We start from the raw sequence: 27,887 nt of genomic DNA on the forward strand, positions 1-27,887 counted from the left end.
ATTTATGAATAAATTGAATAGGATAGGTCCTAGGACTGACCCTTGGGGAACACCACTAGTTACCCCTCTCCATTCTGAGAATTTACCATTAATTCCTACCCTTTGTTCCCTGTCCTTTAACCAGTTCTCAATCCATGAAAGGACCTTCCCTTTTATCCCATGACAGCTTAATTTACGTAAGAGCCTTTGGTGAGGGACCTTGTCAAAGGCTTTCTGGAAATCTAAGTACACTATGTCCACCGGATCCCCCTTGTCCACATGTTTGTTGACCCCTTCAAAGAACTCTAATAGATTAGTAAGACACGATTTCCCTTTACAGAAACCATGTTGACTATTGCTCAAGAGTTTATGTTTTTCTATGTGTCTGACAATTTTGTTCTTTACTATTGTTTCAACTAATTTGCCCGGTACCGACGTTAGACTTACCGGTCTGTAATTGCCGGGATCACCCCTAGAGCCCTTTTTAAATATTGGCGTTACATTAGCTAACTTCCAGTCATTGGGTACCGAAGCCGATTTAAAGGACAGGTTACAAACCTTAGTTAATAGTTCCGCAACTTCACATTTGAGTTCTTTCAGAACTCTTGGGTGAATGCCATCTGGTCCCGGTGACTTGTTAATGTTGAGTTTATCAATTAATTCCAAAACCTCCTCTAGTGATACTTCAATCTGTGACAGTTCCTCAGATTTGTCACCTACAAAAGCCAGCTCAGGTTTGGGAATCTCCCTAACATCCTCAGCCGTGAAGACTGAAGCAAAGAATCCATTTAGTTTCTCCGCAATGACTTTATCATCTTTAAGCGCTCCTTTTGTATTTTCATCGTCAAGGGGCCCCACTGGTTGTTTAGCAGGCTTCCTGCTTCTGATGTACTTAAAAAACATTTTGTTATTACCTTTGGAGTTTTTGGCTAGCCGTTCTTCAAACTCCTCTTTGGCTTTTCTTATTACACTCTTGCACTTAAGTTGGCAGTGTTTGTGCTCCTTTCTATTTGCCTCACTAGGATTTGACTTCCACTTTTTAAAGGAAGTCTTTTTATCTCTCACTGCTTCTTTTACATGGTTGTTAAGCCACGGTGGCTCTTTTTTAGTTCTTTTACTGTTTTTCTTAATTTGGGGTATACATTGAAGTTGAGCCTCTATTATGGTGTCTTTAAAAAGGGCCCACGCAACTTGCAGGGATTTCACTTTAGTCACTGAACCTTTTAACTTTTGTCTAACTAACCCCCTCATTTTTGTATAGTTCCCCCTTTTGAAATTAAAGGCCACAGTGTTGGGCAGTTGAGGTGTTCTTCCCACCACAGGGATGTTGAATGCTATTGTATTATGGTCACTATTTCCAAGCGGTCCCGCTATAGTTACCTCTTGGACCAGCTCCTGCGCTCCACTCAGGATTAAATCTAGAGTCGCCTCTCCCCTTGTGGGTTCCCGTACTAGCTGCTCCATGAAGCAGTCATTTAAAGTATCGAGAAATTTTATCTCTGCATTTCGTCCTGAAGTGAAATGTTCCCAGTCAATATGGGGATAATTGAAATCCCCCACTATTATTGGGTTCTTAATTTTGATAGCCTCTCTAATTTCCCTTAGCATTTCATCATCACTATTACTGTCCTGGTCAGGTGGTCGATAATAGATCCCTAATGTTATATTTTTACTAGAGCATGAAATTTCTATCCATAGAGACTCTATGGAACCTGTGGATTCGCTTAAGATTTTTACTTCATTTGAATCTACACTTTCTTTAACATATAGTGCCACTCCTCCCCCTGCACGGCCTGTTCTGTCCTTCCGATATATTTTGTACCCCGGAATGATTGTGTCCCATTGATTGCTCTCAGTCCAAAGCGGTGATGAGGGTAGTGGAAGGGAGAGGACAAACAGTTTGATAATACATTATTATACACTGACAACTCCCTTAAGCTTTTTTCTTTAAATATAAAGCATGAACAACTAGAATTTTATAGACATATGTACGTTTTCCTAGGTGTGTGGAATTCACTTTAGGCAATTAATTTCTGTACTTTAGACTGTAAACCTTAGATAGTATAAATTATTGTAGATATTAGATATTTTATCTTTATGACAAAATTAATGTAACCAATTCTAAAACCTTTTATTAAAAAAAAAGTTTAACACCTTTTCTTAGGTCACCACAACATAACAAATGCAGACAAATATGCAGATACAGACAAGAGTTAATACTGATATGATGCCAAACTGTTAAGGAACGAAAAACGCATCCACTAGATAAACCTACCTGGTTCATAGTGTCAAATAAATAGATACTATATTCGTTCCAGCTCAACACCCATCCTTCCTGGGAAAGGCAAGAAATGAGCCCAAGGTGTTTCTCTGGGAAGCTGTAATTTCCTTTGTCAGATGACTCCAGCCGAGGATACAGTTCAAAGGGCTTTATTCCGCCAGCAAATACATCTTTTAAAATAAATGTGGCCTGCACAGTTCCATGGACATCAGACTTCCAGAGGCGGAGCCCAGGTCTTGAAGCAAATAGTGTCAGGTCACTTTGCTTACACAGTCCAGGTATAAAACATGCTCCATATTTGCCAGTGCTAAGATGTAAACAAAGATCTGTAAGAAACTTGTAATCAATTTAAAAAAACTGAAAAAAGAAGAAACTAAGGTATTTAGTCACTGAGTTTACAATCACAAGTTGAACAAAACAGTATTTTCCCTTGTTTCCATCAACAAGGTATTATGGAAATCCATAGTCTGCAACACACAAGTTTGAGTTAATATGCATTAATCAAGGATATAGCCTCAAAACACTGAACTGTTCTCTCAACTCTAGGGAAAGTGTGGGTTGGAGAAGTCAGAAAGAGAAGAGTGTCCTCCCAACATCTCACAATCATGATGATGCCCTCCTTCCTCAACTCTTCCCACAAAAGTGATCCCTTATTGCAGTGACCCTTCCTCCAGAGGGAAAGTCTGCACACTGCTCTAGGATATGCTGAACCTTCAGTTGACTCTAGAATCACTAGGGCAGGGGTCGGCAACCTTTCAGAAGTGGTGTGCCATGTCTTCATTTATTCACTCTAATTTAAGATTTCGCGTGCCAATAATACTTTTTAATGTTTTTAGGCCTCTCTCTAAGTCTATATTATATAACTAAACTATTGTTGTATGTAAAGAACATAAGAATTGCCACAAAGGGTCAGACCAAAGGTCCATCCAGCCCAGTATCCTGTCTGCCGACAGTGGCCAATGCCAGGTGCCCCAGAGAGAGTGAACCTAACAGGTAACGATCAAGTGATCTCTCTCCTGCCATCCATCTCCACCCTCTGACAAACAAAGTAAATAAGGTTTTTAAAATGTTTAAGAAGCTTCATTTAAAATTAAATTAAAATGCAGATCTTATCAGTTTACTGTGATCCTTGCCCTTGCTTTTCCTTGCTGAGTTTTCCAATGTCTGGCATGTATTTGGATACTTTAAGCTGCACACAGGCTTCTGAGTGATCAGTTGTTAACCAGCTCCGAGAGGGACAGAGGTCAGATTTCATGTGTGAAAATACCTGTTCACACAGGTATGTGGATCCAAATGCTGAAAGCATTGCAAATGCAATTTTCTTCCAACAGTTAAATTTCACTGGCAGGGACGTCCAGCAGGTCAAAACAGAGGCCCCATGATCTCTCTCGGTAGCTTCAAGTGCACTCCGCAGATCTCCAAAAACTTTGATGCTTTTTAACTGAATGAGCTGCATTTCTAAATCTTCAACACCCATCCACTGAAATACAGACAAATACAAGTCGCTTTTGTTGAACTTTTCAGGTTTAATTAGAAAAAGAAAGCATTAGGCCAAATCGCTGGAAATCTTGAAATCTGTCAGAAAATTCTGATTCCAGTTCTTGCATGTACATTCCAATCTCATCGACACTGACAGTGCAATGTGTCGATAGCTCTTTTATGTGTTGGAAGTAGTGAAAAGTCGAAGTTCGAATATCCCGAGAAAAACCTGCTAGTTTTACAACAAATGCCTTCCAGGCTTCATAAAGATCCAGAATGGTTTGCCCTGCACCCTGGAGACAGAGGTTGAGTTCATTTAGGTGAGCGGTGATGTCAGTTAGAAACATGAGCTTACACAGCCATTTATCATCATCCAGTTCGGGGTAGTTTTGTGCTTTTTCTGACAAAAAGGCCTTGATTGCATCAAAACAGTTTACAAAGCGCACCAAAACCTTTCCACTTCACAGCAACATTCGGTGGCTAAATCGTGGCATGTCGTTATAAGCATTGTCCGTCTCTCCTAGCAGTGCTTGAAACTGTCTGAGTCAAAGCAGATCGAGCAACAAGGAAATTTACAATTCGCACCATTGTACTCATCACATTATTAAGCTCTGAATTAGAAATTTTAGCAAACAGATTTTCTTGATGGATGATACAGTGAAATTTGACTGTTGGGCAGCCAATTTGATCTTCAAGTAACTTTACAAATCCCTTCTGTTTTCCGACCATGGCAGGAGCACCATCTGTTGTCACACAAAATATTTTTCTGATGTCAACTCCTTGTTCTTCAAAATGGTTTACAAAACTTTCCACTATATCTTCCCCCTTTGTTGTGCCAGGCAGGGGTTTTAGGCAACAAAGTTCCTCTTGGATTTCATCGGAAGCACAGTATCTTGCAACAACTGACAAACGTGGAACGTCATTTATATCCACACTCTCATCAACTGCAACACTAAACACTGCTGTGTCTTTTAATGCAGTCGTTTACTTTTCGTTAATGTTCTCTGCCATTTCGCTTATGCGTCTCTCAACTGCTCTGGCAGAGACAGGCAGTTCTTTTATTCTAGATACAATCGTATCTTTATTTGGCAAATCATTGAACAAAACCTCCGAACTGCTGAGAAAAACTTTTTATATATTCCCCATCTGTAAACGGCTTTCCGTTTTTTGCAGTGCACTGTGCAATCTTGTACTGTAGCTTGATTTTTACTTACACTTAAGCATTTAAAAACACTGCTTCTGCCTTTTTGATCGATTCAGTCTCGTCTGCTTCGTCAAGAAAGGTTTTCTTGTGCTTCATTTCAAAATGTCGTTGAACACTTGATGTGCGACAAACACTTTCACAACAGAAAGCACAAACAGCACAGTCCTCCTTTTGAATAAATCCAAATGTGTCTGTCCAAAAATGCTGAAATGAACGGACATCTAACTTTGCTTTCTTAGGAGCTGACATTTTATCAAATGTACCCCTCAACTCACAGCGGGGAAAAAAAAAATCGCGACAGACAGCACGCACAACGTCAAACGCAGTGCGCTGTTCCACATGGCGTGGTATAAGCAGCAAATTGGGACCTAAAAATATCCCAGTGGTGCTGGAACAATTTTTAAGGTGGGGGTGTGCTGAGCTGTGCCCCCTCTTGCACCTGTCTGCACCCCTCACTGCCCCAGGCTGGACCCCAGCTGGCAGGGGGCCGGCAGACAGAACCCCAGGCTGGCAGCAGAGTGCCACTGAAAATCAGCTTGCGTGCCGCCTTTGGCATGCATGCCATAGGCTGCTGACCCCTGCACTAAGGAATGATGATGGGTAACTTCCAGCCTCTGCAAGCAGTGGGCAGAACTCAAGTCTTGTATTCTGATCCCCCACAAGCCAATGGCATTACAACCTCAGGAAGAGTCCCCTCACTTACAGAAATAATCCAGTCACAATAGCTGTATTAGAGTTACTATAGCCCAGTGGTTGCGTAGGATGTGCGAGACCCAGGTTCAATTCCCTGCTCTCCCATGGACTTCCTGTATAACTGTGGGCATGTCACTTACCCACTCTATGCCTCAATTCACCCATCTGTAAAATAAGGGTCCCTGAAAGGAGATGGACACTACCAGGACAAAAACTGAACATTAAAATGTAATGAAAATGATGCCCCTACGCCTGAGTTAGTCACGGGATACACACATGGGCATATTCCTAACACCTGTATATTATAAACATTCCTTCAACACTCAAATATCCTCAGGCTGTTTAAACATATACAATTACTGACAACGTATTTCAGTTCCCAGACTGTCTTTTTTCCTTCCATATCCAAGATTAAGCAACAGGACATGCCAGAAAACCATGTTACAGGAATTTTTTTTAATATTATAAAAACTAAGAAAGTACTTTCAACTTAAGACACCTTTTTAAATATTTGCTGTATCCTTTCACTATTAAAGAGTCAATCATAGCAGAAAGGTCTGAGACTATTCTATCACTTTCATGTTACATAGGAATTCTAAAAGCTCACCCACAAAATTGAACCCTCTTTGGTGACTGCTATGTTTGTATCAAGCCACAGCAGCTCCCAAGCTGGTGGGAAGAAAGTTAAACTTTATAGTTTAAATGGAAAGAAACATCTATGCACAGTAGGGTTGCCAGAGGGTTACACAGTCACAGTCATATTTTTCAACAAGGCAGAGTAATTTCATTGAAAAATAATAATTGAAGGAATAAAGATAGTTAAAACTCTTAAGGGTAGGATATTAATATAAGTGGCTGCTGTGGCTAATAAGTTTGAGCAGAAAATGATGCTGTATTATTTCACTGCTCAGATCACTGGGTCCCTACAGTCTATTCTGAAAAGCTAGAATGAACAGATGTGCCTGCATTAAGATTTGAGAGTTACTTTTTTCTGGGCTGTGTTCCAACTTGCTTGACAGATTTTTCTTCTGTGTAAAAAAGTAGTGTTCTCTGTAAAGTAGAGACCAGCAGCACTTTCTGGCTATAATCCAATTGTACAACTGAAGATGGCTCTTCCAATACCAGACTGGAGTTGCAAATACCCTTTAAAGACACATGAAATTAAAAGTCAAGCCCTTTTCGAATTAAAATATCTGGTAGTAATTTTTTTTTTTTTTTATTAGAAAGTGTACTGGTTGCTTTAAGTACTAACTAGGGCTGTCGATTAATCGCAGCTAACTCACGCGATTAACTCAAAAAATCAATCACGATTAATCAGTTTTAATTGTACTGTTAAAAAATAGAATACCAATTGAAATTTATTAAATATTTTGGATGTTTTTCTACATTTTCATATAAATTGTATTCTGTGTTGTAATTGAAATCAAAGTGTATATTATTTTTATTACAAATATTTGCACTGTAAAAAATGATAAAAATATAGTATTTTCCAATTCACCTCATACAAATACTGTAGTGCAGTCTTTGTCCTGAAAGTGCAACTTACAAATGTAGGGAGTTTTTTTTGGTTACATAACTGCACCAAAAAAAAAACAAAAACACCAATGTAAAACTTCAGAGACTACAAGTCCACTAAGTCCTACTTCTTGTTCAGCCCAATCACTAAGACAAACAAGTTTGTTTACATTTACAGGAGATAATGCTGCCCTCATCTTATTTACAATGTCACCAGAAAGTGAGAACAGGCATTTGCATGGCACTTTTGTAGCTGGCATGTAAATACCTTGCAATGCCAGCTATGCTAAACATTCATATGCCCCTTCATGCTTTGGTCACCATTCCAGAGGACATGCTTCCATGCTGATGACACTCATTAAAAAAATAATGCATTAAATTTGTGACTGAACTCCTTCGGGGAGAATTGTATGTCCCCTGCTCTGTTTTACCTGCATTTTGCCTTATATTTCATGTTATAGCTGTCTTGGATGATGACTCAGCACATGTTGTTCATTTTAAGAACACTTTCACTGCAGATTTGACAAAACACAAAGAAGGTACCAATGTGAGATTTCTAAACATAGCTACAGCATTCGACCCAAGGTTTAAGAATCTGAAGTGCCTTCCAAAATCTGAGAGGGATGAGGTGTGGAGCATGCTTTCAAAAGTCTTAAAAGAGCAACACTCCGATGCGGAAACTACAGAACCACCAAAAAAGAAAATCAACCTTTTGCTGGTGGCATCTGACTCAGATAATGAAAATGAACATGAGTCGGTCCGCACTGCTTTGGACTGTTATCGAGCAAAACCCATCATCAGCATGGAGGCATGTCCTCTGGAATGGTAATTGAAGATGGAGACATATGAATCTTTAGCATATTTGGCATGTAAACATCTTGCGACGCCAGCTACAACAGTGCCATGCGAATGCCTGTTCTCACTTTCAGGTGACATTGTAAACAAGAAGCAGGCAGCATTATCTTTTTAATCACGCAATTAATTGCGATTAATTTTTTTAATTGCATGACAGCCCTAGTACTAACAGATTAAATAATACTCAGTGCTTTCAAAAATTGTCCCTTGAATTCATTCAAATGGATTTCAAACTCTGACATCCCACTGGTCTGTGTGAATTATACGTATAGATAACTCCATACTATGAAGTTCAGTTTCTACTGGCATACTAGCTATCACATTTGTCTGAGTTCAATGGGAACTCCACTACACATTCCCCTATCCACGTTCCTCCATCCAACTGATGGAGTTCACAAGAGAACGAGATGCTGATCCAATTAGTGGCATTAAATCCTTTAGTGTCTGTCCAGAGTAGAAAGAACTGAGGTTAGATTGGGAGAGCATTTCCTCCCTCAAGTAGATGCAAGTTAATACCTTTATCCTCAATGTAATTGGTCAAGCTAAACCTTATGTAACACATTACTTATACAGACCCTCAGGAAGATTAAATTCAGTGGTAGTATTCTGCAAAGCCACCCAGTGGGCCTCAGCTTCATCTTCATTGTACACCGCGGGATACTGAGATATGAAGTGTTTCTGGAGAAGCACTGGATCACTGTGGTAAGGAAGTGCCTTGCATTGCTGAATAGTAACCTTACCAGAGAATTAAAAAGGGGCACTGGTTGGACTCTAAAGGAAGCTGCATCCAGTCCACTTCAGACAGATAGTTGGTGGGCATGACTGGGTGAGAGGGAGAGAAGTAGATGCAAAAGTAGATAAAAATGGGAGGAGACGATCACTGTCTACATTAGTTGTAATGAAGAAACCACAGTGCTCCACGTGCCTTACAGATAAACAACTTGACTACGAAGAACTGAAGATTTACCCATTTGCTAAATACACCTCTACCCCGATATAACATGACCCGATATAACAAATTCGGATATAATGCGGTAAAGCAGTGCTCCGGGGGGGAGGGGGAGGGGCTGCGTACTCCGGCGGATCAAAGCAAGTTCGATATAATGCGGTTTCACCTATAACGTGGTAAGATTTTTTGGCTCCCGAGGACAGTGTTCTATCAGGGTAGAGGTGTATTTAATTAACATTCTTTCAGACAGTCTTAAACCAGAATTTTAATCTCCAAAGAAATATTTACCTGGTCTAAATCCAGAGCAGAATAGACAATTTTCCCTTTGTCATCACCAGAGAATAATTTCATTCCATTGGGACTCCAAGCTAAGGCTGTGATGCTGCTTTTGTGGATACCAGCCACATCAAATCTCCGAAGCTGCAAATTGACACCAAGGGAACACAAGAAAGAGTAATGGGGAGGGGGAAAAACAGACCCTGGGCATATTCAGTGACTCAGCTTCAAGTATTAGCTCTGAATTGACAAAGTTAAAGTTATCTTCATTCCTAATCAGCAATTTTATTTAATTTCATCATACATCAAGAATTTCATGGAAGCGTTTTTGACCAAGCACATTGTTTAAGAATGCTACTAAAGAAAAAAATTAATATTTTCATAAGATGAATACATGATTAACAACATACTCACAAGATATTTCATTATACATGGATTTCCTGATCCTCACCATTTTAGATGTGCAAAATCATTATACAACAATTTATTAGGAAAGAACATTTATTTGCCCTATAGTAACTGTGTTTCTTCAAGATGACGATGTAATTGCAGATCCCACCATAGGTGCGCACCCACAAGCTCAAAACCTTTTTTCTAATAATGTCTGGTGGGATCACAAATGCACACGGGCATAAAGAGTGAAGCGGCCACAACCCTCTTTCAGTTCCCTTGCAAAATGAAGACTTTGTTAACTGATTACTCCAAAACCAGGGATGGAGGGCAAATTGTGGAATCTACATTGACATCAGCTTGAAGAACCACACCGTTACTGTAGGGTAGGTAACGATTTTTCTTGGTTTGTGTGTCAGTGTGGATCCGGCAAGCAGTATCCTCTTCAGGATGGCAGGCATGAGGACTATCAGCTGCATTAGTCAAACAGAGAGTAAAGTACCCTAAACTTTGGGTCTGATCTGGCAGCCAAATCCTGTGCACAATGCTTGACACAGACCCGAGCAGGTTGCGCCACATAGCAGCTTCAGCCATCCCACCCTTTACCTCCTCACATGGTAGCATGAGGCAGCACAGATGGCATGAGCAGGCCTGATGGACACTGCTAGACAAACGACTCGGAGCATACGCATTTGCCGTGAGAGCCACACTGACATATAGTCAAAGAAGATCATATTTAACATCAAAGAAGTTGTAACCAAATTTAACATTTACTTGTTTGTTTCTTCCAGGTAACGAAGAGACAAGTTGAAAAATTGCAACCCGGCCTGAAGCTGTACCAACAGCAACAAGATCATCAAAGCAGCTCAACAACTTTACAGCAGTAATAGATTCAGTCTTCCCCTGTTGAAACAAGACAAACAAAATTGCAAAATTAATTAAAGAAGTTTCCTGAAGGAAAGTTCTGTAAGCACTAATTTGCCACCAACAGCTAAAGAAGTATTGAAAATCTTATGATAAAGCCAGGCACAAAGTTAATTTTTACCTCTAAATTGTATTTTTTCATCTGGTTTAAATGTCTGCAGTACAGATAGAGCATTCCAATGCTACTGCCCACAGCAATGTAGTCCCCATTGGTATCAAGCGCTGTGAGGTACACCACAATGGAGCGAAATCCCTTTTGGACCTTCGTAGGAATGGCATTGAGGAGATAGTACAGGGGGCAAAACTCCTTAAACGTAACTGGTAGAGCTGCAGATGCCATGGTAAGGGTTAGTTTCAGCAGCTTACAGGCTGGAACAAACACATTTACTTCACACTAAGGAAACCTGAAAAACAACAAACACCTTTAGTTAAAATGTATTCTTTCCAAATGAGCTAACAGAATAGCTGTAGTTTGGTACAAACAGCAACCAATTAAAAAAAAGTCTCACTTAGTAGAACAAATCATTCTACAGCAAGAAACTGAACATTTCCGCTCAAATTGAGTCAATATTACCATCAGTGCCAAATGGTGTCCATTGTAATTACCCAACAGTTGATAAGCAATTTTCTCTCCAATCTTGACCAGCACAGATCTGCCTAGACTGAGCCCAAATGCAGCATTCCACTCTCAAAAGAGAGGGAAAAGCATCAATTGACTATGGTACAATTCATTCCTATTTGGTTACTGAAAGAGTAAAATCAGATTAGCATAAGATTAAAAGAACTGAGTGCTCACTGCATGGCACAGAACAAAACATGCAAGTACATGCAGGAGAAAGACTCCTATAAACACTGGGATCAATCCTAAAAGCACAGAGCCAACACTACCAAAAAAAAAAAAAAAAAAAGGGATTCTGGATGGACTCCCCCTGAAGGTCGAAACAACAGACTGGACTTCTACATAGAGTGCTTCCGCCAACGTGCATGGGCTGAAATTGTGGAAAAGCAGTATCACTTGCCCCATAACCTCAGCCATGCAGAACACAATGCCATCCACAGCCTCAGGAACAACTCTGACATCATAGTCAAAAAGGCTGACAAAGGAGATGCTGTCGTCATCATGAATAGGTCGGAATATGAACGAGAGGCTGCTAGGCAGCTCTCTAACAGCACGTTCTACAAGCCATTACCCTCTGATCCCACTGAGGGTTACCAAAAGAAACTACACCATCTGCTCAAGAAACTCCCTGAAAAAGCACAAGAACAAATCTGCACAGACACACCCCTAGAACCTCAACCAGGGTATTCTATCTACTACCCAAGATCCATAAACCTGGAAATCCTGGACGCCCCATCATCTCAGGCATTGGCACCCTGACAGCAGGATTGTCTGTCTATGTAGACTCTCTCCTCAGGCCCTACGCTACCAGCACTCCTAGCTATCTTCGAGACACCACTGACTTCCTGAGGAAACTACAATCCATTGGTGATCTTCCAGAAAACACCATCCTGGCCACTATGGATGTAGAAGCCCTCTACACCAACATTCCACACAAAGATGGACTACAAGCCATCAGGAACAGCATCCCCGATAATGTCACGGCAAACCTGGTGGCTGAACTTTGTGACTTGTCCCCAAATGTGAAATAGTTGTGGGTGAGGACAATGTATACCTTCAAGTCAGCGGCACTGCCATGGGTACCCACATGGCCCCACAGTATGCCAACATTTTTATGGCTGACTTAGAATAATGCTTCCTCCACTCTCGTCCCCTAATGCCCCTACTCTGCTTGCACTACATTGATGACATCTTTATCATCTGGACCCATGGAAAAGAAGCCCTTGAGGAATTCCACCATGATTTCAACAATTTCCATCCCACCATCAACCTCAGCCTGGACCAGTCCACACAAGAGATCCACTTCCTGGACATTACAGTGCTAATAAGCGATGGTCACATAACCACCACCCTATACTGGAAACCTACTGACCGCTATACTTACCTACATGCCTCCAGCTTTCATCCAGACCACACCACGTGATCCATGGTCTACAGCCAAGCTCTAAGATACAACCGCATTTGCTCCAACCCCTCAGACAGAGACAAACACCTTCAAAATCTCTATCAAGCATTCTTACAACTACAATACCCACCTGCTGAAGTGAAGAAACAGATTGACAGAGCCAGAAGAGTATCCAGAAGTCACCTACTACAGGACAGGCCCAACAAAGAAAGTAACAGAACACCACTAGCCGTCACCTTCAGCCCCCAACTAAAACCTCTCCAGCGCATCATCAAGGATCTACAACCTATCCTGAAGGATGATCCCTCACTCTCACAGATCTTGGGAGACAGGCCAGTCCTTGCTTACAGACAGTCCCCCAACCTGAAGCAAATACTCACCAGCAACCACACACTGCACAACAAAAAAAAACTAACCCAGGAACCTATCCTTGCAACAAAGCCCGTTGCCAACTCTGTCCACATATCTATTCAGGGGACACCATCATAGGACCTAATCACATCAGCCACACTATCAGAGGCTCGTTCACCTGCACATCTACCAATGTGATATATGCCATCATGCGCCAGCAATGCCCCTCTGCCACGTACATTGGCTAAACCGGACAGTCTCTACGCAAAAGAATAAAAGGACACAAATCAGACGTCAAGAATTATAACATTCAAAAACCAGTCGGAGAACACTTCAATCTCCCTGGTCACTCAATTACAGACCTAAAAGTGGCAATAGTACAACAAAAAAACTTCAAAAACAGACTCCAACGAGAAACTGCTGAATTGGAATTAATTTGAAAACTATACACCATTAAATTAGGCTTGAATAAAGACTGGGAGTGGATGGGTCATTACACAAAGCAGAACTATTCCCCCTACTGTTACTCACACCTTCTTGTCAACTGTTGGAAATGGGCCATCCTGATTATCACTACAAAACTTTTTTTCCTCCTGCTGACAATAGCCCACCTGGAGGATAGTGGTGGTTTAATGTACAGAGGAAGATATCAGATTAGAAGTCTCATCCTTAGTCCTTTACATTAATTCCTACCTCAACCCAAGATAGTTTTAACTAATAGTTATCAGAAAAACAAATCTACTTTTGACTGTTTGTGCTACATTTGGCTTGCACAATTAAAAACAGTTTAGGCAGTTTCATTTTCTAGTAGTTACACAGTTCAGCTTCACTTTGAGGTACTACCGGACTTTGAGGTACTCCAAAGCTAAAGAGTCCTCATTTGTTTTTTTTAAACAATGAAAATATTTGTTTTGTAGGTTATTAAACACAATGGGCCTAATCATCACTCCTTCCACCTTGCACAGTCACTTACCGCTGTGAAAAATTAATGCAAAGGTATAAAACACTCCACAATCAAAATGGCCATATTTGATACCCTCTTTGCGCAAACATAAAAGCTCAAGACAGAGGAGAATCAGGTTTCAAACATACATCTTGAGTTTAAACTACTGGACAGTGAACTTGGGTCACACATGCCTTCTTCTCTTTATTGATTATTCGAGGACAGCAATTGTATCTACTTTTCCCCTTCATTACTCGTATCAGGGAAACTGAAGACAAATGGCTGGAATAAACTGTTTTTCCAGACCAATTTTAGGAATGGTTCTGCATATTCAGTGGAATCAGCAATTGTCATTTTCAAAAACATGATTGCCATATGTGACAAATCAGGGCAGGATAAATAAGAGATTTTGCAGTGGAAATATAAGCAGCATGAAGTGCCTTACGATTAAGGCTGCGAGTCTGTCACGGAGGTCACAGAAGTCACAAATTCTGTGACTTTCCGGGACCTCAGTGACTTCTGCAGCCACCGGTGCCACTGACCACAAGGCCAGCCGCACCAGCTGTGCTGGGGCAGTCTCAGGCCACCACGTGCCTCCGCCCGTCAGAGCGCCCCCTCCAGAGCACCCAAGATTTAGTCGGAGTATATAGTACATGTCATGGACAGGACATAGAACCATGAATTTTTCTGTACTGCCCGTGACCTGTCCATGACTTTTACTAAAAATACCCATGACTAAATCTTAGCCTTACTTATGATGCATTCCACAACCCCATGAAGAAAAGGCACTCCTTCCTCTTCAATCCTCAAAAACCACAGCCAACCTCTCTGGCTGTTACTTCTCTAGTCTCAATAATGGGGACTATGGCTCAACAGCTGTGAAACAGCGAAAAGGAAGATGGTCTTGTAATTAAGGCACAAGACTGGGAATCAGGAGATGAGGGTTCAATTCCATGCTCTGCCACAGACTTGTGTGACCTCAAGGAAATTATTGCATCTCTCTGTGCCTCAGTTTCCTGACTGTACAATAATATTTCCCCTTTCTCACCCTTTGTTTTGTCTATTTAGATTTAAGTTCTTTAGGACAGGGACCATCTCTTATTATGTATATGCACAGGACCTAGCACAATGGGCCCTAACCTCAGTTGGAGCCTCTGTGCACTAAAATAAAATAGTTTTCCAAATTATTTAAGGGACAACTCAATTTGTGCCCCCTATGCTCTCATTATGAGATTTTCAGATTGGGCACCTACTTTTTTTTTTTTTTTAAATCAATAGTTTACATCCCATTTAAAAATATAGTCTTCAAAAATCTTACAGTTCTAGCACCAGGATACTGTCAATGATTTAAAACATGTCGCTTCAGAAAGGTTGCAAACTTTCCATTGTTGTGTGTGTTTAAAGAGCTAGTGGAAGCCCAGATTTGGACAAAATTAATATATAAAGATGTTACTAAGATTTTTATTTATGTTTGGCTTGCTAGTTATAAATCCAAATTATGTGTAAATATATTTTTATAGAATACAAAATGTTTATTGTCAAGAACTTTTAGAGTAGTCCACCTTGTACCCCCACAGGCAATGCATATTCACCACCTGACACAAAGATAGAGAGATTCAAAAAGCATGAAAGCCTAGAAATACTGTCCTGTTGCACAAGTAACTACATCACTATCCTTTGAATTGGTTCAAAAATTATTAATAACTGAAAAACTTCAAACTATTCAAGATTATTTTACTCTTAAACAAATGAGCTCTTACATTTGCAAGACTGATACTGTGAGTATTTGAAGGAGTCAAACATATCACAAGTATGATTAACAGTCCCCATCTTCGGACACTTCCACAGTGTATTTAGGTTCCAATCCTACAGAAACTTACAGAATGCTTAACTTTACTTAAGTCAATAGTCTTACTGAACTCAGTGGAATTACTCATGAGCTTAAAGGCAAGCACATGCATAAGAGGTTACAGGATCATGGCATTAGTTTGCAATATCACTATTTTTCATAATCATTCGTTTCTAAGGTGTTTACCAAAAAAACTAGCAACTTTAAAACATTTCAACGTTATCATGTTGCATATATATATAACAGCAGCTGAACAAAAACTAAGCTTCCATAGTTAAAATATTTAATTACCTATAGCTCATATTGTCCATTCTAATTAGCCCATGTCAAATTGCAATAGTTTTCCCCCCAAAATCTTTTTGCAGAGAAAGGAAAATAACAAATGTTACTTAAAAGCACTCATGTGACCTAAGAACTGGGAACTACATTTATGAAAGTGGGCACAAAAAGTTTATTTGCAGTTTAGCTTAAAATAACTTCCGAATTTGTGGCTTTAACTACAGCAGCATCAACCTTATTGTGCTGATGTCGCAACCATGTTACGAGACTTTATTAACTAACTAAATTTCTTATTCATAAAAATAATCACACGTCAGCACATTTTAAACTATTAAATAGCCTGACATTCTCTGTCCTGCCTCCATCCCCACACACTGCAAACTGTTTTAAGAGACACCACAGAGAAATTTGGTTAGAAAGTTTGTTTCATTTTCTTTTTTATTTAATTCTCAAGTTAAAAAAAAAAAGTTTCCCACTCCACACTCCGAAGAAATAAAAAATGGGATAGGGAGCGTGAAGCTGCACATCTTTGTAATTAGAGAGCCAAGGTAGGCAAGGTAATATGTTTACTGGACCAACTTCTGTTGGTATTACCTCCCCCAGCTTGTCTCTCTTATATCCTGGGACTGACACTGTTACAACTAGGCTGCATACCTCCTTCTAACGCCACCCCAGGTTTTACAATGTTTACAGGATAGTTGACCAGATTAACCGAATCAAGAACAAAACACCGGTACTGGCCATGCGCAACAGATTCCCCATGGGGAGAATTCAACAGGCAGCGAATAGCAGGGCTGCTGAAGGATGAAATGAAGCGGGGCTACCAAGCACCTCCAGCCCCTTTGCTCACCGAGGGAAGCAGAGTTTAAAGCGGGTGCAAGTATCCACAGCCTCGCAGAGGGGCGAACGATCCCCACCTGTTTCCAACAGCAGAGGGAGGACCTGGGGGGCCAGTTTCCCTATTTCAGCCTCTGCTGGAGCCCCAGCGACAGAGCAGCAAGGGGAGGGGGAGACGTGGGAAAGGGGCGGGTGGGTTGGGGAAGGGTTGTTGGAGAAAAAGGGTGGAGGCGTGAGGAGGAGCCCTGAGCGGCGGCTGCCTGACTCACCTCAGCAAGGGGCCGGGCCCCTCATGTCTCCCGGCCGGGCGGGGGCTGCCTCTGCGGGGCCCCGGGCGAGGGAAGACTAAGCCGCTGGACCGGGCGCGGCTGAGCGACGGCTGCTGGGCCCGGGGCGGGCGGGGCCGGACGTGAGCGCACTTCCGAGGGAAGGCGGGGCGCGGCCCGGCCGGGGGCCCTATCACGGCGGGGCTCGGGACATGGCAGGTGAGCGAGGCCCGCGGCCCCCGGGGGCGCATGGGAGGAGGGGGGTGTCTGTCTCCAGCGCCTGGGGTCGGGTACCAGCCGCGTGCTCGCACAGGGGCGCTGCCTTTTCGTGGTAAGCCCAGTTCTAGCGCCCCCCCGTTTGCCCTCCGAGGGCACGTGAGCCGGACTGCACGCGCATCTCGTTAGTCATATTCCGTTATTATCGTTACATTTCCAAATGCGAAGGAAATTGACCAACGCGGGCTGCGGGGCCTCGATCCCGCGGAACTGTCAGCCTGCGCAGCACCGTGAAGCCAAGGGGACGGGACCCCTCCCGTGCGTAACGTTCAGCGGGTGGCTAGGTGTCTAACCACACTGAAAGCCCAGAGTCTTCTAAAAGTTTCTTACTTACCCCCCTTCATTTCCTTGGCTGTTAATATTGTATTTTAACAAATTAGCATTAATGGGTGTTAGTAAAGTGCCAGGGTTGTTAGTTTAATGTTCGTGAAGCACTTTGAGATCCTCAGATGAAAAGTAATTTAGCTGTGTAGAGAATTAGCATCAATTGTATGTACAGCCACACTCAGTGTATGTTTCTAAATAACAGTATTATTACTAGCGGCACTACCTCTGAAATCTTAGCTTGCTTTGTATTATCCAGAAACTGTTTATGTGATGAACAGTAAAGTTGAGGACAGAAATTAGGTTATCATTTGAATCTGCAATGATTGCAGATATGAGTAACTACATAGATGAATAGTCCCATTGAATCAATGTTCCATTGATGCTCACCTGTGTAAAATTAATCATGTACATAAATGTTTGCAAGATCAAAGCCTTGCATTGTCATTAAAATCCTGTAAAAATATAAGGTGACATTTTGGCCCTATTGAAGTCAGTGGCAAAACTCCTATTGCCTGCAGTAGTGCCAGGATTTCACACTTCCTACCCTGGGAAAACCTACTGAAATATTCATGATAGAGACCACTAGGTAAAAAGGACTCGGTCCTAACAGAGTTAGTGACTAGCCAAGAAGTGCTATATTAAAATTTGACTTCAGAAAATCTAGCCATTACTTGTATTTGCAAAATACTATAGGATTGCTTATTAGTGGTTTTACAGCATTAGTTAAGTGTTATAATGGAATACCTCAATATGCAGTTTATTTTTTTTAATACCCTAAGAATGTGGTTATTTTACACTGAAAGGTTGACCAGGTTAGAAACTTGATTTATGATTAAAGTTAGTAGGATGCATGTAAACTACATTTTACTGAGTCAACATTCAGGAACAGAACAGCGAGGAATATACTGCATGAAGCCACATACAACTATAATGACAACATAAAACAGTGCATTGATTTGCTATTGTAGATTTTTAAGAGTTTGCATTTTCTCTCTTTTTTTTTTTAAGCAGCAAAGAGTCCTGCAGCTGTTGCTCCAAAAAGACCTGTCTTATCTGTCAGTGCAAGAAAAATTAAAGATAACGCAGCAGACTGGCATAATTTAATGATGAAATGGGAGACCCTGAATAATAATGGATTTACTACTGCAAACAAAATTGTAAACTTGAAAATTGGCACACCGTGAGTATGTTACAAATAATGACAATGTAGAGGTCACTTTTACTGTGAAACTAGTTTGTTTTCCTGACTGGGCAGCTTTTCAAGAGTGGACAGGTTTGATATTCTATACCAGTAGCATTTTGTGATTGTTTAAAATCAAAAGATTGAAATTCAGGTAAGGCTGTTTAAGGTAAAAATTGGATAACCTCATAAGGGCTGTATTTGCAGCAAAATGTTTTTATACATACAAATAATAAACAAACATTCAGTATTTAAAATGCTAAATTACAAAATTAGGGTTTGATCCTACAAACCCTTACTTGGGTGAGTTTTCTCTGACACACAACTCAATGTTACAAGATATCACTGAGGTCAAGAGCTTTGCAGGATTAAAAAAGGGATTGGCCATTTACATGTATAACAAAAAAACATCCTGAGTTACAATAGTAAAGATTTTAAAAAGCCAATAACTTTGGAAGGGACATAATTCCTGCTTCAGGACATAAGACAACCTCTAACTAATGGGAATTAGGAAGAAACTTTCCTTTTCCTGGTGGACAGGCTATTCCTTAATTGCCTAATGTAGGGTTCTTGTACTTTCCTCTGAACCATTTGGTACTAGCCACAGTTGAACACTGAACTAGCTAAACCATTCATCTAATCCTGTACAGCAATTCTTTTGTACTGTTCATGTGAGAAAGAGCTTGTAGGCTCAAGCCTTTTGTTAGTTGTGTAGAGGATAGCATAGACTTTAAATTCCTACAGTCTGTGAGTAAATGTGTGCACAGGTATTTGCACTAATATATGTTTTTGCTTAGATTTAAAGATAACAAACTGGAGATAGAATGTGACAACATTGCCTCTGACTGTGGAAAGCTGTCTCCAGACTATAATGAAGAACTTGAGATGTTCTGTGCAGAATTGCTTGGGACCTTGGAAAACATGGTAATGTTCATTTGTTTATCTTTCAAACTGTATACTCCCTAACCTGATCAAGCCATTGTTGGCAAGTGTGTTTGTCCACTAACTAAATCATTTTAAACATTTACTGAAAATAAACTTTCATAAGGCTTTCATTCAGAGAACTACTCTAACTTTGGATACGAATGATTAGAAGTACTGTGTACTATGTTTATTAGATTGACTTGAAAATTTAAAAGTTGATTTTACATCCCTCTCCTGGCTCTCCCTCTATTCCCCTTTTCATAGTATGATTTAAAAAAAAATCTGCAAAATAATACAATGTCAATATTGTACCTATTGTCTATTCTTTCTCATCCTAAATATGTTCAAAACAAAACAAGCCTCAAGTTAGAAAGAGGATAGAACAGTTCAGACCTAGTATGATGTGGTACCAATAAGCATATGTCTATGCAGCAATTAGAGGTGTGATTGCAGCACGTATAGGCGTACCCAAGCTAGCTTTAATCTAGTTTGAGTAACAATAGCAGTTAAGCACAGCTGCACAGGCTGTACAAGCCCACCTGGGACCCTGTGTACATACATGACCAGCAATCCCATGCAGCAACAGCTTCACTGCCATTATTACTCACCCATGCTAACTTTATCTAGCTAGCGTATGTGCACATGTTGTAGTCACACCTCCGATAGCAGTGTAAACACGCCTAAGAACTATATTTTGTTTGATTGGACATAATTCAGTTTCCAGTTTTCCTAAATGCAGTTCTGTGTTGCAGCTCCCATCTCTTTAGGAAACAGAGTGGACATTTGTTATCTAACCTACTTAATGAGTGGACACACTATTAAGAATTGTCACCCCAATAATTTTGGAAATAGCCAATACAGGTGAAGATTAGTGACGTTCCTACCGTAATAGTAGTTCATACCTTCAGAATGGTATAGTAACCTAAATTAAAAATAGAGAAGAAGTAATACATATCAGAAAAAATGTACAGCCTATTCACTTTGCAGAAATAATTTCATGCACCTCATTGTTAACTTACTCTGAATTTTATTTCTTAATTAGAATAACTTTAATATCCCTTAGCTATAAAGAAAAATGCCTTTTAAAATGATATTGGTTTGATGTTAGATTGAGCAGTTCTGTGCAAACTAGAGAAAATTCCAATGATTGGTATAAGCAGGAAAATACTCCAGATTCCTCAACAAGTTTGGTTCTCTGGAGAAAGTAAGAGTAATGCTTCTGTTTTTTAGTTTGAGTTACTGTCATGACTTAGCCCATTAAATGCACTGATGTAAGTTGTCATTCCTGTTGAGCAATTAAAGTCCAAGCATCTTGTGTTGTATTAGACAATGCATATATAAATACTTTATTTTCCACTGTTTGTAATCATATGTACCATATATTCAGGAGTTTACAGCATGACCATGATGCTCCTAAATTCTTTACTGTAAGATGCTGCTACCAGCCTCAATGATTTTATTAATGGTTTCATAGATTTCAAAGCCAGATGGAACGATTGTGATCATCTGCCTCCTGTATAACACTGGCCATAGAACGTCCCCAAAATAATTCCTAGAGCATATTGTGACGGGTTGGATCACAGAAACCCCCTTGGGAGCTGCCACCCAATGTGCCAAGACTACTCCTGCTTCTGTTTTCCCTGCCAGCTCAGGATTCCAGCACCCTGTCTTGCTGAGCCAGACACTCCAGTCTGCTCTAACAAAGACTCAGGGTCTGAATCACTTGTCCCAAAGCTGCAAGTTTACCCAAAAACAGCGTACAGTAGTGTGCTTGTCTTTAGCACTCAGATGCCCAACTCCCAATGGGGTCTAAACCCAGATAAATCCGTTTTACCCTGCATAAAGCTTATGCAAGGCAAACTCATAAATTGTTCGCCCTCTATAACACTGATAGAGAGATATGCACAGCTGTTTGCTCCCCCAGGTATTAATACATACTCTGAGTAAATTACTAAATAAAAAGTGATTTTATTAAATACAGACAGTAGGATTTAAGTGGTTCAAAGTAGTAACAGACAGAACAAAGTAAGTCACAAGCAAAATAAAATAAAATGCGCAAATCTATGCCTAATCAAACTAAATACAGATAAGTCCCTCACCAGTTCCAGAATGCTCCCTTTTACAGGCTAATCTCCTTTTAGCCTGGGTCCAGCAATCACTCACACCCCCTGTAGTTATTGTTGTTTGTTCCAGTTCCCTTCAAGTATCCTGGGGGGGTGGAGAGGCTCCTTCCTTAGCCAGCTGAAGACCAAATGGAGGGGTCTCCCCCAGGTATAAATAGGCTCTCTCTTGTGGGAGGAGACCCCCCTCCTCCCTCCTATGCAAAGTCCAGCTCCAAGATGGAGTTTTGGAGACACCTGGGCAAGTCACATGCCCCTGCATGACTCAGTCTTTACAGGCCGACGCCATTGTCCACATGGTATCTTGCATGTCTCCAGGAAGACTTCTTATGTGGATTGGAGCATTCCAAGATGCATTGTTCCCCAAGTGTTTCCTGATCAGGTACTTAACCTGGCGAATTCCTTCCTAAAGAAGCTGACCAAATGCCTCCCAAAGCTTACTTAGAAACCAAGCAAGCATACAGCCCATATTCTTAACCTCAAGTAGAAAATGATATATATATGTGCAAATAGGATGAATAGATATAGTAGACCATAACCTTTACGGAGATATGTTACCAGGCACAGGCAGCACAAAACATATTCCAGTTATGTCATACATACATTTATAAGCACCCCTTCCCCATAAAGCCTTATGGGGTACACCGTCACACATATCTTTTAGCAAGACATAAAATCTTGATTTAAAAATTGTCAGTGATGGAAAATCCACCAGACCCTTGGTAAATTGTTCCAGTGGTTAGTTACTCTCACCATTACCAGGGCCGGCTCCAGGGTTTTTGCTGCCCCAAGCGGCGCAAAAAAAAAAAAAAAAAGCCACGATCGTGATCTGCGGCGGCAATTCGGCGGGAGGTCCTTCGCTCCGAGCGGGAGTGAGGGACCGTCTGCCGAATTGCCGCCGAATAGTTGGACCTGCCGCCCCTCTCCGGAGTGGCCGCCCCAAGCACCTGCTTGGCAAGCTAGTGCCTGGAGCCGGCCCTGACCATTACAATTTTACACCTTATTTCCAGTGTGAAGTTGTCTAGCTCAGTGCTTCTCAAAGTGGTGGTCCGCGGACCGGTGCCGGTCCGCGAGCCATCGGCTGCCGGTCCGCGGCGAGTTTCCTCACAAGAGCGTCGAATAGGATAATAATATGGCACCGGTCCCTGGCACATTGGGGGGAAAAAAATTGCCGGTCCCCCACATCAGATAGCTTGAGAAGCACTGGCTAGCTTCAGCTTCCAGCCATTGGATCATGTTATACCTTTCTCTGTTAGATTGAAGAGCCCTTGTTAAATATTTATTCCCTATGTAGACACTTATAGACTATAATCAAGTCACCCTTTAACCATCTCTTTAAGCTAAACAGATTGACTCGAGGAGTTCAGTCACTATAAGGCATATTTTCTAATCATTCTTGTAGCTCTTCTCTGAACCCTCTCCAATTTATCAACATCCTTCTTGAATTATGTTCATCAGAACAGGACACGGTATTCCAGCAGCGGTCACAGCAGTGCCAAATACAGAGATAAAATAACCTCTCTACTCCTATTTGAGATTCCCCCGTTTATGCATCCCAGGATCGCATTAGCTCTTTTGACCACAGTGTCACACTGGGAGCTCATGTTCAGCTGATTATCCTCTACAACCCCCAAATCTTTTTCAGTCACTGCTTTCCCCATCCTATATGTATGGCCAACATTCTTTGTTCCTAGATGTATATACATTTAGCCATATTAAAAGGCATAGTGTGCTTACACCAAGTTTACCAACCAATCCAGATTGCTTTGAATCAGTGACCTGTCCTCTTCATTATGTACCCCATCTCCAATTTTTGTGGTCATCTGCAAACTTTATCAGTGATGATTTTATGTTTTCTTCCAGGTCATTGATAAAAATGTTAAATAGCATAGGGTTAAGAACCTATCCCTGCAGGACCCCACTAGAAACAGACCTACTGGATGATGATTCTCTATTTACGGTTACATTTTGAGACCTATCGGTTAGATCTATCAGTTGTTACCTTAGATAATGCACAATAGTTAATTCCCTTCTACCTTTCTAATCCTTCAAGATTACTATTAAGGAAAAGTGCCCACACTGCAGTTAGCACTTACTATCCTAATTATTGGCAGTTTTCGGAGGGAGTAAAAGATTGAAATTGCATAGAGACTGAACTGTTTTTCCATACCTAGAGGTGATCCCACCAGGTTAAGGCTGAGGGACATTGGTAGGGAAGCCTGCACTTTCAGTGCCTGTGTGGTACCTGTTCTGTAGGAAAGAGTAACTTTCACCCTCAGTCCAGCCCCTTTCACCAGTACTAAATTGTTATAAAGGAAGAAAAACAAGAATATTGAGACAGAGCTTTACCAACTTTCTGGGTGGTAAACTTGGATTTAGGATTTAAAAAAAAGACTAAAGCTAGGGAAATGTTCAAAATAGAAGTAAATAAACTGTACATGCAATGTTTGAAACACCAAGTGTTTCTCACATGAAATCTCTATATTAGTCCCACTAATAGCTATTTTTTGCAGCCATAAAAGTGAATTAGAAATTTCATGAATCTGGTTGAGGTAGTCACATAAAGTGTTTTTGAACTTCATTAATAGTTAATACTTGTAAGATCTTAGTAGCATAAAATGCCCCAAATGTTTATTAACTTGAAACTCTAATCATTCTCAGGCAAAAATACAACTGAAAATGGAAAAACTGTGTTCAACTACTAAAGGAATTTGTGATTTAGAAACATATCATTATAAAAATGGAGATTGCAGGAAACCACTCTTTCACACATGGCCCACTACGTACTTTTGTAAGTAGAATATTGTTTACTTGTAAGTTATCCATTAGTATTTCCCAATGAGGAGCATTTTAAAGGACATTTGATGTCATTTGAAATTGAAATAGTAATTTAGAAGAACTGAAAAAATATGCCCTGTTAACTTTTATCTAGATAAGATTGTAACTTTGCCTTATGTAATGAGAGAGTCAGTCTTTCTAACTGAGTAAGCAATAGAGAAGTTACTGCACTGGTTCTCAAACTTTTGTACTGGTGACCCCTTTCACATAGCAAGCCTCTGAGTGCGACACCCCCCTTATAAATTAAAAACACATTTTTATATATTTAACACCATTATAAATGCTGCAGGCAAAGTGGGGTTTGGATTGGAGGCTGACACCTCGTGACCCCCTGAGGGATCCCGACCCCCAGTTTGAGAACCCCTGAGTTACTGCATTAATTAACTTAAAGCAGTGGTTCTCAAACTATGGGGCGCACCTCCGTAGGGTGGTGTGGGAATGTGTCAAGGGAGATGTGAGCTGTGAGACTTTTTTTTTTTTTTTTTTTTTTTTTAAGAGCCCTGGCTGTTAGCCCCAGGTGGCTGGGGCTCCTGCAGAAGGGCTGTACACACCTGGGAGGAGGGGATAAAGGGGCTAGACGGAGCCCCACCGCCAGGGCTCTCCTTCTCCCCTCCTCTTCCCCCGCCCCAGCCCTCAATGGGAGGCAGCTCAGGCTCCAGCTCTTCCTCTCCTTCCCCCGCCCCCAAATCCCTCACCTGGAGATGGCAGCAGCTCCAGCTTGGTAAGGGAGGCAAAAGTAAGGGTGGCAATGGGGCATGAAGTCTGCCAAAGAAGTTTGTGAACCACTGACTGAGGTTATTGCCACTGACAGCTCACGTAAATTGCAAAGCAACTCACACATTATAATTACAGTGTTAAGACATACAGACAGATCAAGTTAAAACAAGCATCTGCAGCTGCTAGAAGTGTCAAAGCTGCAATAGCTACTCCCTATACAAAGAGCAAAAATATCTGGTCAGAAGCATTGAATCCTATTCTACAGTCCAATTTGTAGAATGGGGCTTATTCTTAGGTGGGAGATGGGAGTCCCACCTCAGTTAATTGTAAGACACAGAAGAGTTGTAAAAGGGCTCTGATCCAGAGGATGTCCAGACTGAGGAAAGAAAAGGCTCATCACTCTATCACCAAAAACAGGGAATGCAGATCCTTCCAGCATTCACTTGCTGACAGAGTGTAGGTGAGGCCTTCTCTGCCTTTCCAGTTATTTAACAATCTAAAAAAACCTAGCAGGCTTCAAGTGCGTCTGTTTGACAAGCAGCATTACTGCAGTTTTAGAACTCTTGGAACTCAGAAACTGGATGGCAACAGATTTGTTTCTCTGATTAATTGAAAGTAGTTCTTTTGTGCAGTGTGTCCCCTGCTCCTCAGTTCACTACCCTAGAATAGTGGGATTCTCATGTCTTGGTTTCTGCTGACCAGAAGACTGGCAGGGGAAAGGGGATGTGCTGGACCCTCTGTTATTGAAAAAATCCAAAGAAATGTGGTTGTAATAATTTTACCTACAATTCTGGCTGAATTCCATGGGCATTTTGGGTGAACAAGGAATGCAGGCTTGGGCCCTTATTGTCAAATATTTTGTTCACTTACTGGGTCCAGCAATTCAAGGGACAATAGCCAGAAACATTTTTTAAAATATCCTTACCAGCATTACTAGTAACTCCGTACATTAGACAAACATTTCAGTTTCAAACTATTTTCACCATTTATTCTTCACTCACAAAGAGTGTAGTTAGTTAAACAGATCAGCATTACTTCCTGGTGCTCAAGCACTTGCACTATTTGTGTTAATACAGTATGCAGATTATGGTTTAGTTGCCCAAAAATATCAAGGTATCCAGAAAATTTATGCAGAGTTTTTATTCAAAGTATTATAAAACCTTTACATTTTTAAACCAACATGTCCCTTTAAAGAAATGGGCTTAAAATAATACCATTTTTATAGCTGGTTCTAAGACACTGCTGTTGAGATGTAGAAATAAAAGGGGATTTTATACTGAAAAAGCATCTGTGTGGTAGAAATATATCCAATACATGAGCAATAAATTTGGCATTTCATATTGCAATGAAGAGGAGTGTTGTTAACTACTGTAAAGATCAGGATGGCTGACTTACCTAAAGAAGAGGGGGTAGTTATACAAGCTTGCATACTACAATAGCTATTTTTAAAAAAATGATTAGTATAGCACAAGTATTGATTTATTACTTTTTCAGAGTTGCTTATATATGATTAGAAATGGTGTGTGTAATTGTTCAATCCATTTCAGATGAGGTTTCTTTCAAGCTCACTGAAATGTACAAGAAGGAAATACGACTTAAGCAAACGATTGTGCAAGAGATTGCTCATACTGCTGACCAGGATCTTATGATGGTTTATTTATCGTCTTGGTTGTACCAGCCCTATATTGAGAACAGCAGCAAACTACTGCTAGAAAGCATGTTGCTGGAAACAGGACATAGACAAGTGTAGCATTTAAGACTACTTCTAATGATACTCATGTGACACTGAAGCAGCAACAAACTGCAAGGTTAATCATACGTTGTATTTTTATAAGGTTATTAAAATGTTTTTTTCCCTCTGTATTTAATTTTGTTTCATTTGTCACTCCTCTTGGTTGATATAAAGCAATTATCTAAGGTACTTATATTACCTCCTTCGCTGTAGTATCTGAACACCTCACAATTTTAGAGGTGCTATTTATCCCCAAATTACAGATGGGGAACCAAAGTAGAGAGAGGCTAAGGGCCAAATCCTCAAAGGTATTTATTTGAATTCAGTTGAAATCAGTGGGCATTAGGTGCCTAAATATCTTTGAGGATCTGGGTCTAAGATCACACAGAAGACTGCAGTGGAACAGGGAACTGAACCTGGATTATGGGAGTCTGAGGCTACAGCCCTCACCCCTGGACCATCATTCCTGACACCAAACTTGACACCCACTGGATGTCTTGCTACTTCTGTTTTGAACTGCCACACTACACAAAATCAAAGACAAAACATGTTCTGTTTTTTCCTTGTGTACATACCACACATTTTCTGAAGTTTCAGGGTAGCATAAGCAATTACTAAGATCTGAAACTGTACCACTGTGGCATGAGAGTTCTGCCACTGATTTAAATAGCAGCAGAGT

General features: G+C 40.8%; 2 protein-coding genes across 4 annotated transcripts in view; one reads left to right on the forward strand and one right to left on the reverse strand.

Annotated features, from left to right (window-relative positions):
- TECPR2 (tectonin beta-propeller repeat containing 2) overlaps window positions 1-11,413 on the reverse strand; it is a 65,930-nt gene extending 54,517 nt beyond the window's left edge. The window contains exons 1-5 of the mRNA XM_065404399.1: window positions 10,667-11,413; window positions 10,396-10,524; window positions 9,244-9,375; window positions 6,622-6,779; window positions 2,255-2,567 (exon numbers count right to left, since the gene is read on the reverse strand). Of these exons, the coding sequence (XP_065260471.1) occupies window positions 2,255-2,567; window positions 6,622-6,779; window positions 9,244-9,375; window positions 10,396-10,524; window positions 10,667-10,885 (951 nt within the window). The 5' untranslated portion in view covers window positions 10,886-11,413. The remainder of the gene's footprint in view (window positions 1-2,254; window positions 2,568-6,621; window positions 6,780-9,243; window positions 9,376-10,395; window positions 10,525-10,666) is intronic.
- Window positions 11,414-17,261: 5,848 nt separating this feature from the next.
- On the forward strand, window positions 17,262-27,339 carry CINP (cyclin dependent kinase 2 interacting protein). Of its 3 annotated transcripts, none has more exons than XM_065403848.1 (5): window positions 17,262-17,313; window positions 18,706-18,877; window positions 19,675-19,801; window positions 24,583-24,712; window positions 27,024-27,339. In XM_065403848.1, the coding sequence occupies exons 1-5, from the start codon at window positions 17,307-17,309 to the stop codon at window positions 27,224-27,226; spliced, it is 639 nt and encodes a 212-aa protein (XP_065259920.1). In that variant the 5' UTR covers window positions 17,262-17,306; the 3' UTR covers window positions 27,227-27,339. The 3 variants fall into 3 exon arrangements, with proteins under 3 accessions (XP_065259920.1, XP_065259921.1, XP_065259919.1); XM_065403849.1 differs by having other exon boundaries at window positions 18,709-18,877; XM_065403847.1 differs by lacking the exon at window positions 17,262-17,313 and adding an exon at window positions 17,320-17,425.
- Window positions 27,340-27,887: the final 548 nt, after the last annotated feature.

Source organism: Emys orbicularis, chromosome 4 (genome assembly GCF_028017835.1).
Source record: "Emys orbicularis isolate rEmyOrb1 chromosome 4, rEmyOrb1.hap1, whole genome shotgun sequence".
Classification (NCBI taxonomy): Eukaryota; Metazoa; Chordata; order Testudines; family Emydidae; genus Emys; species Emys orbicularis.

Bases quoted from the DNA above. Each gene is read 5' to 3' on its own strand.
- CINP (XM_065403847.1), top strand. From the start codon at position 17,344: ATGGGAGGAGGGGGGTGTCTGTCTCCAGCGCCTGGGGTCGGGTACCAG. The intron at 18,878-19,674 runs GTGAGTATGTTA...GTTTTTGCTTAG, and splicing joins AACTTGAAAATTGGCACACC to ATTTAAAGATAACAAACTGG. The intron at 19,802-24,582 runs GTAATGTTCATT...AATCATTCTCAG, and splicing joins TTGGGACCTTGGAAAACATG to GCAAAAATACAACTGAAAAT.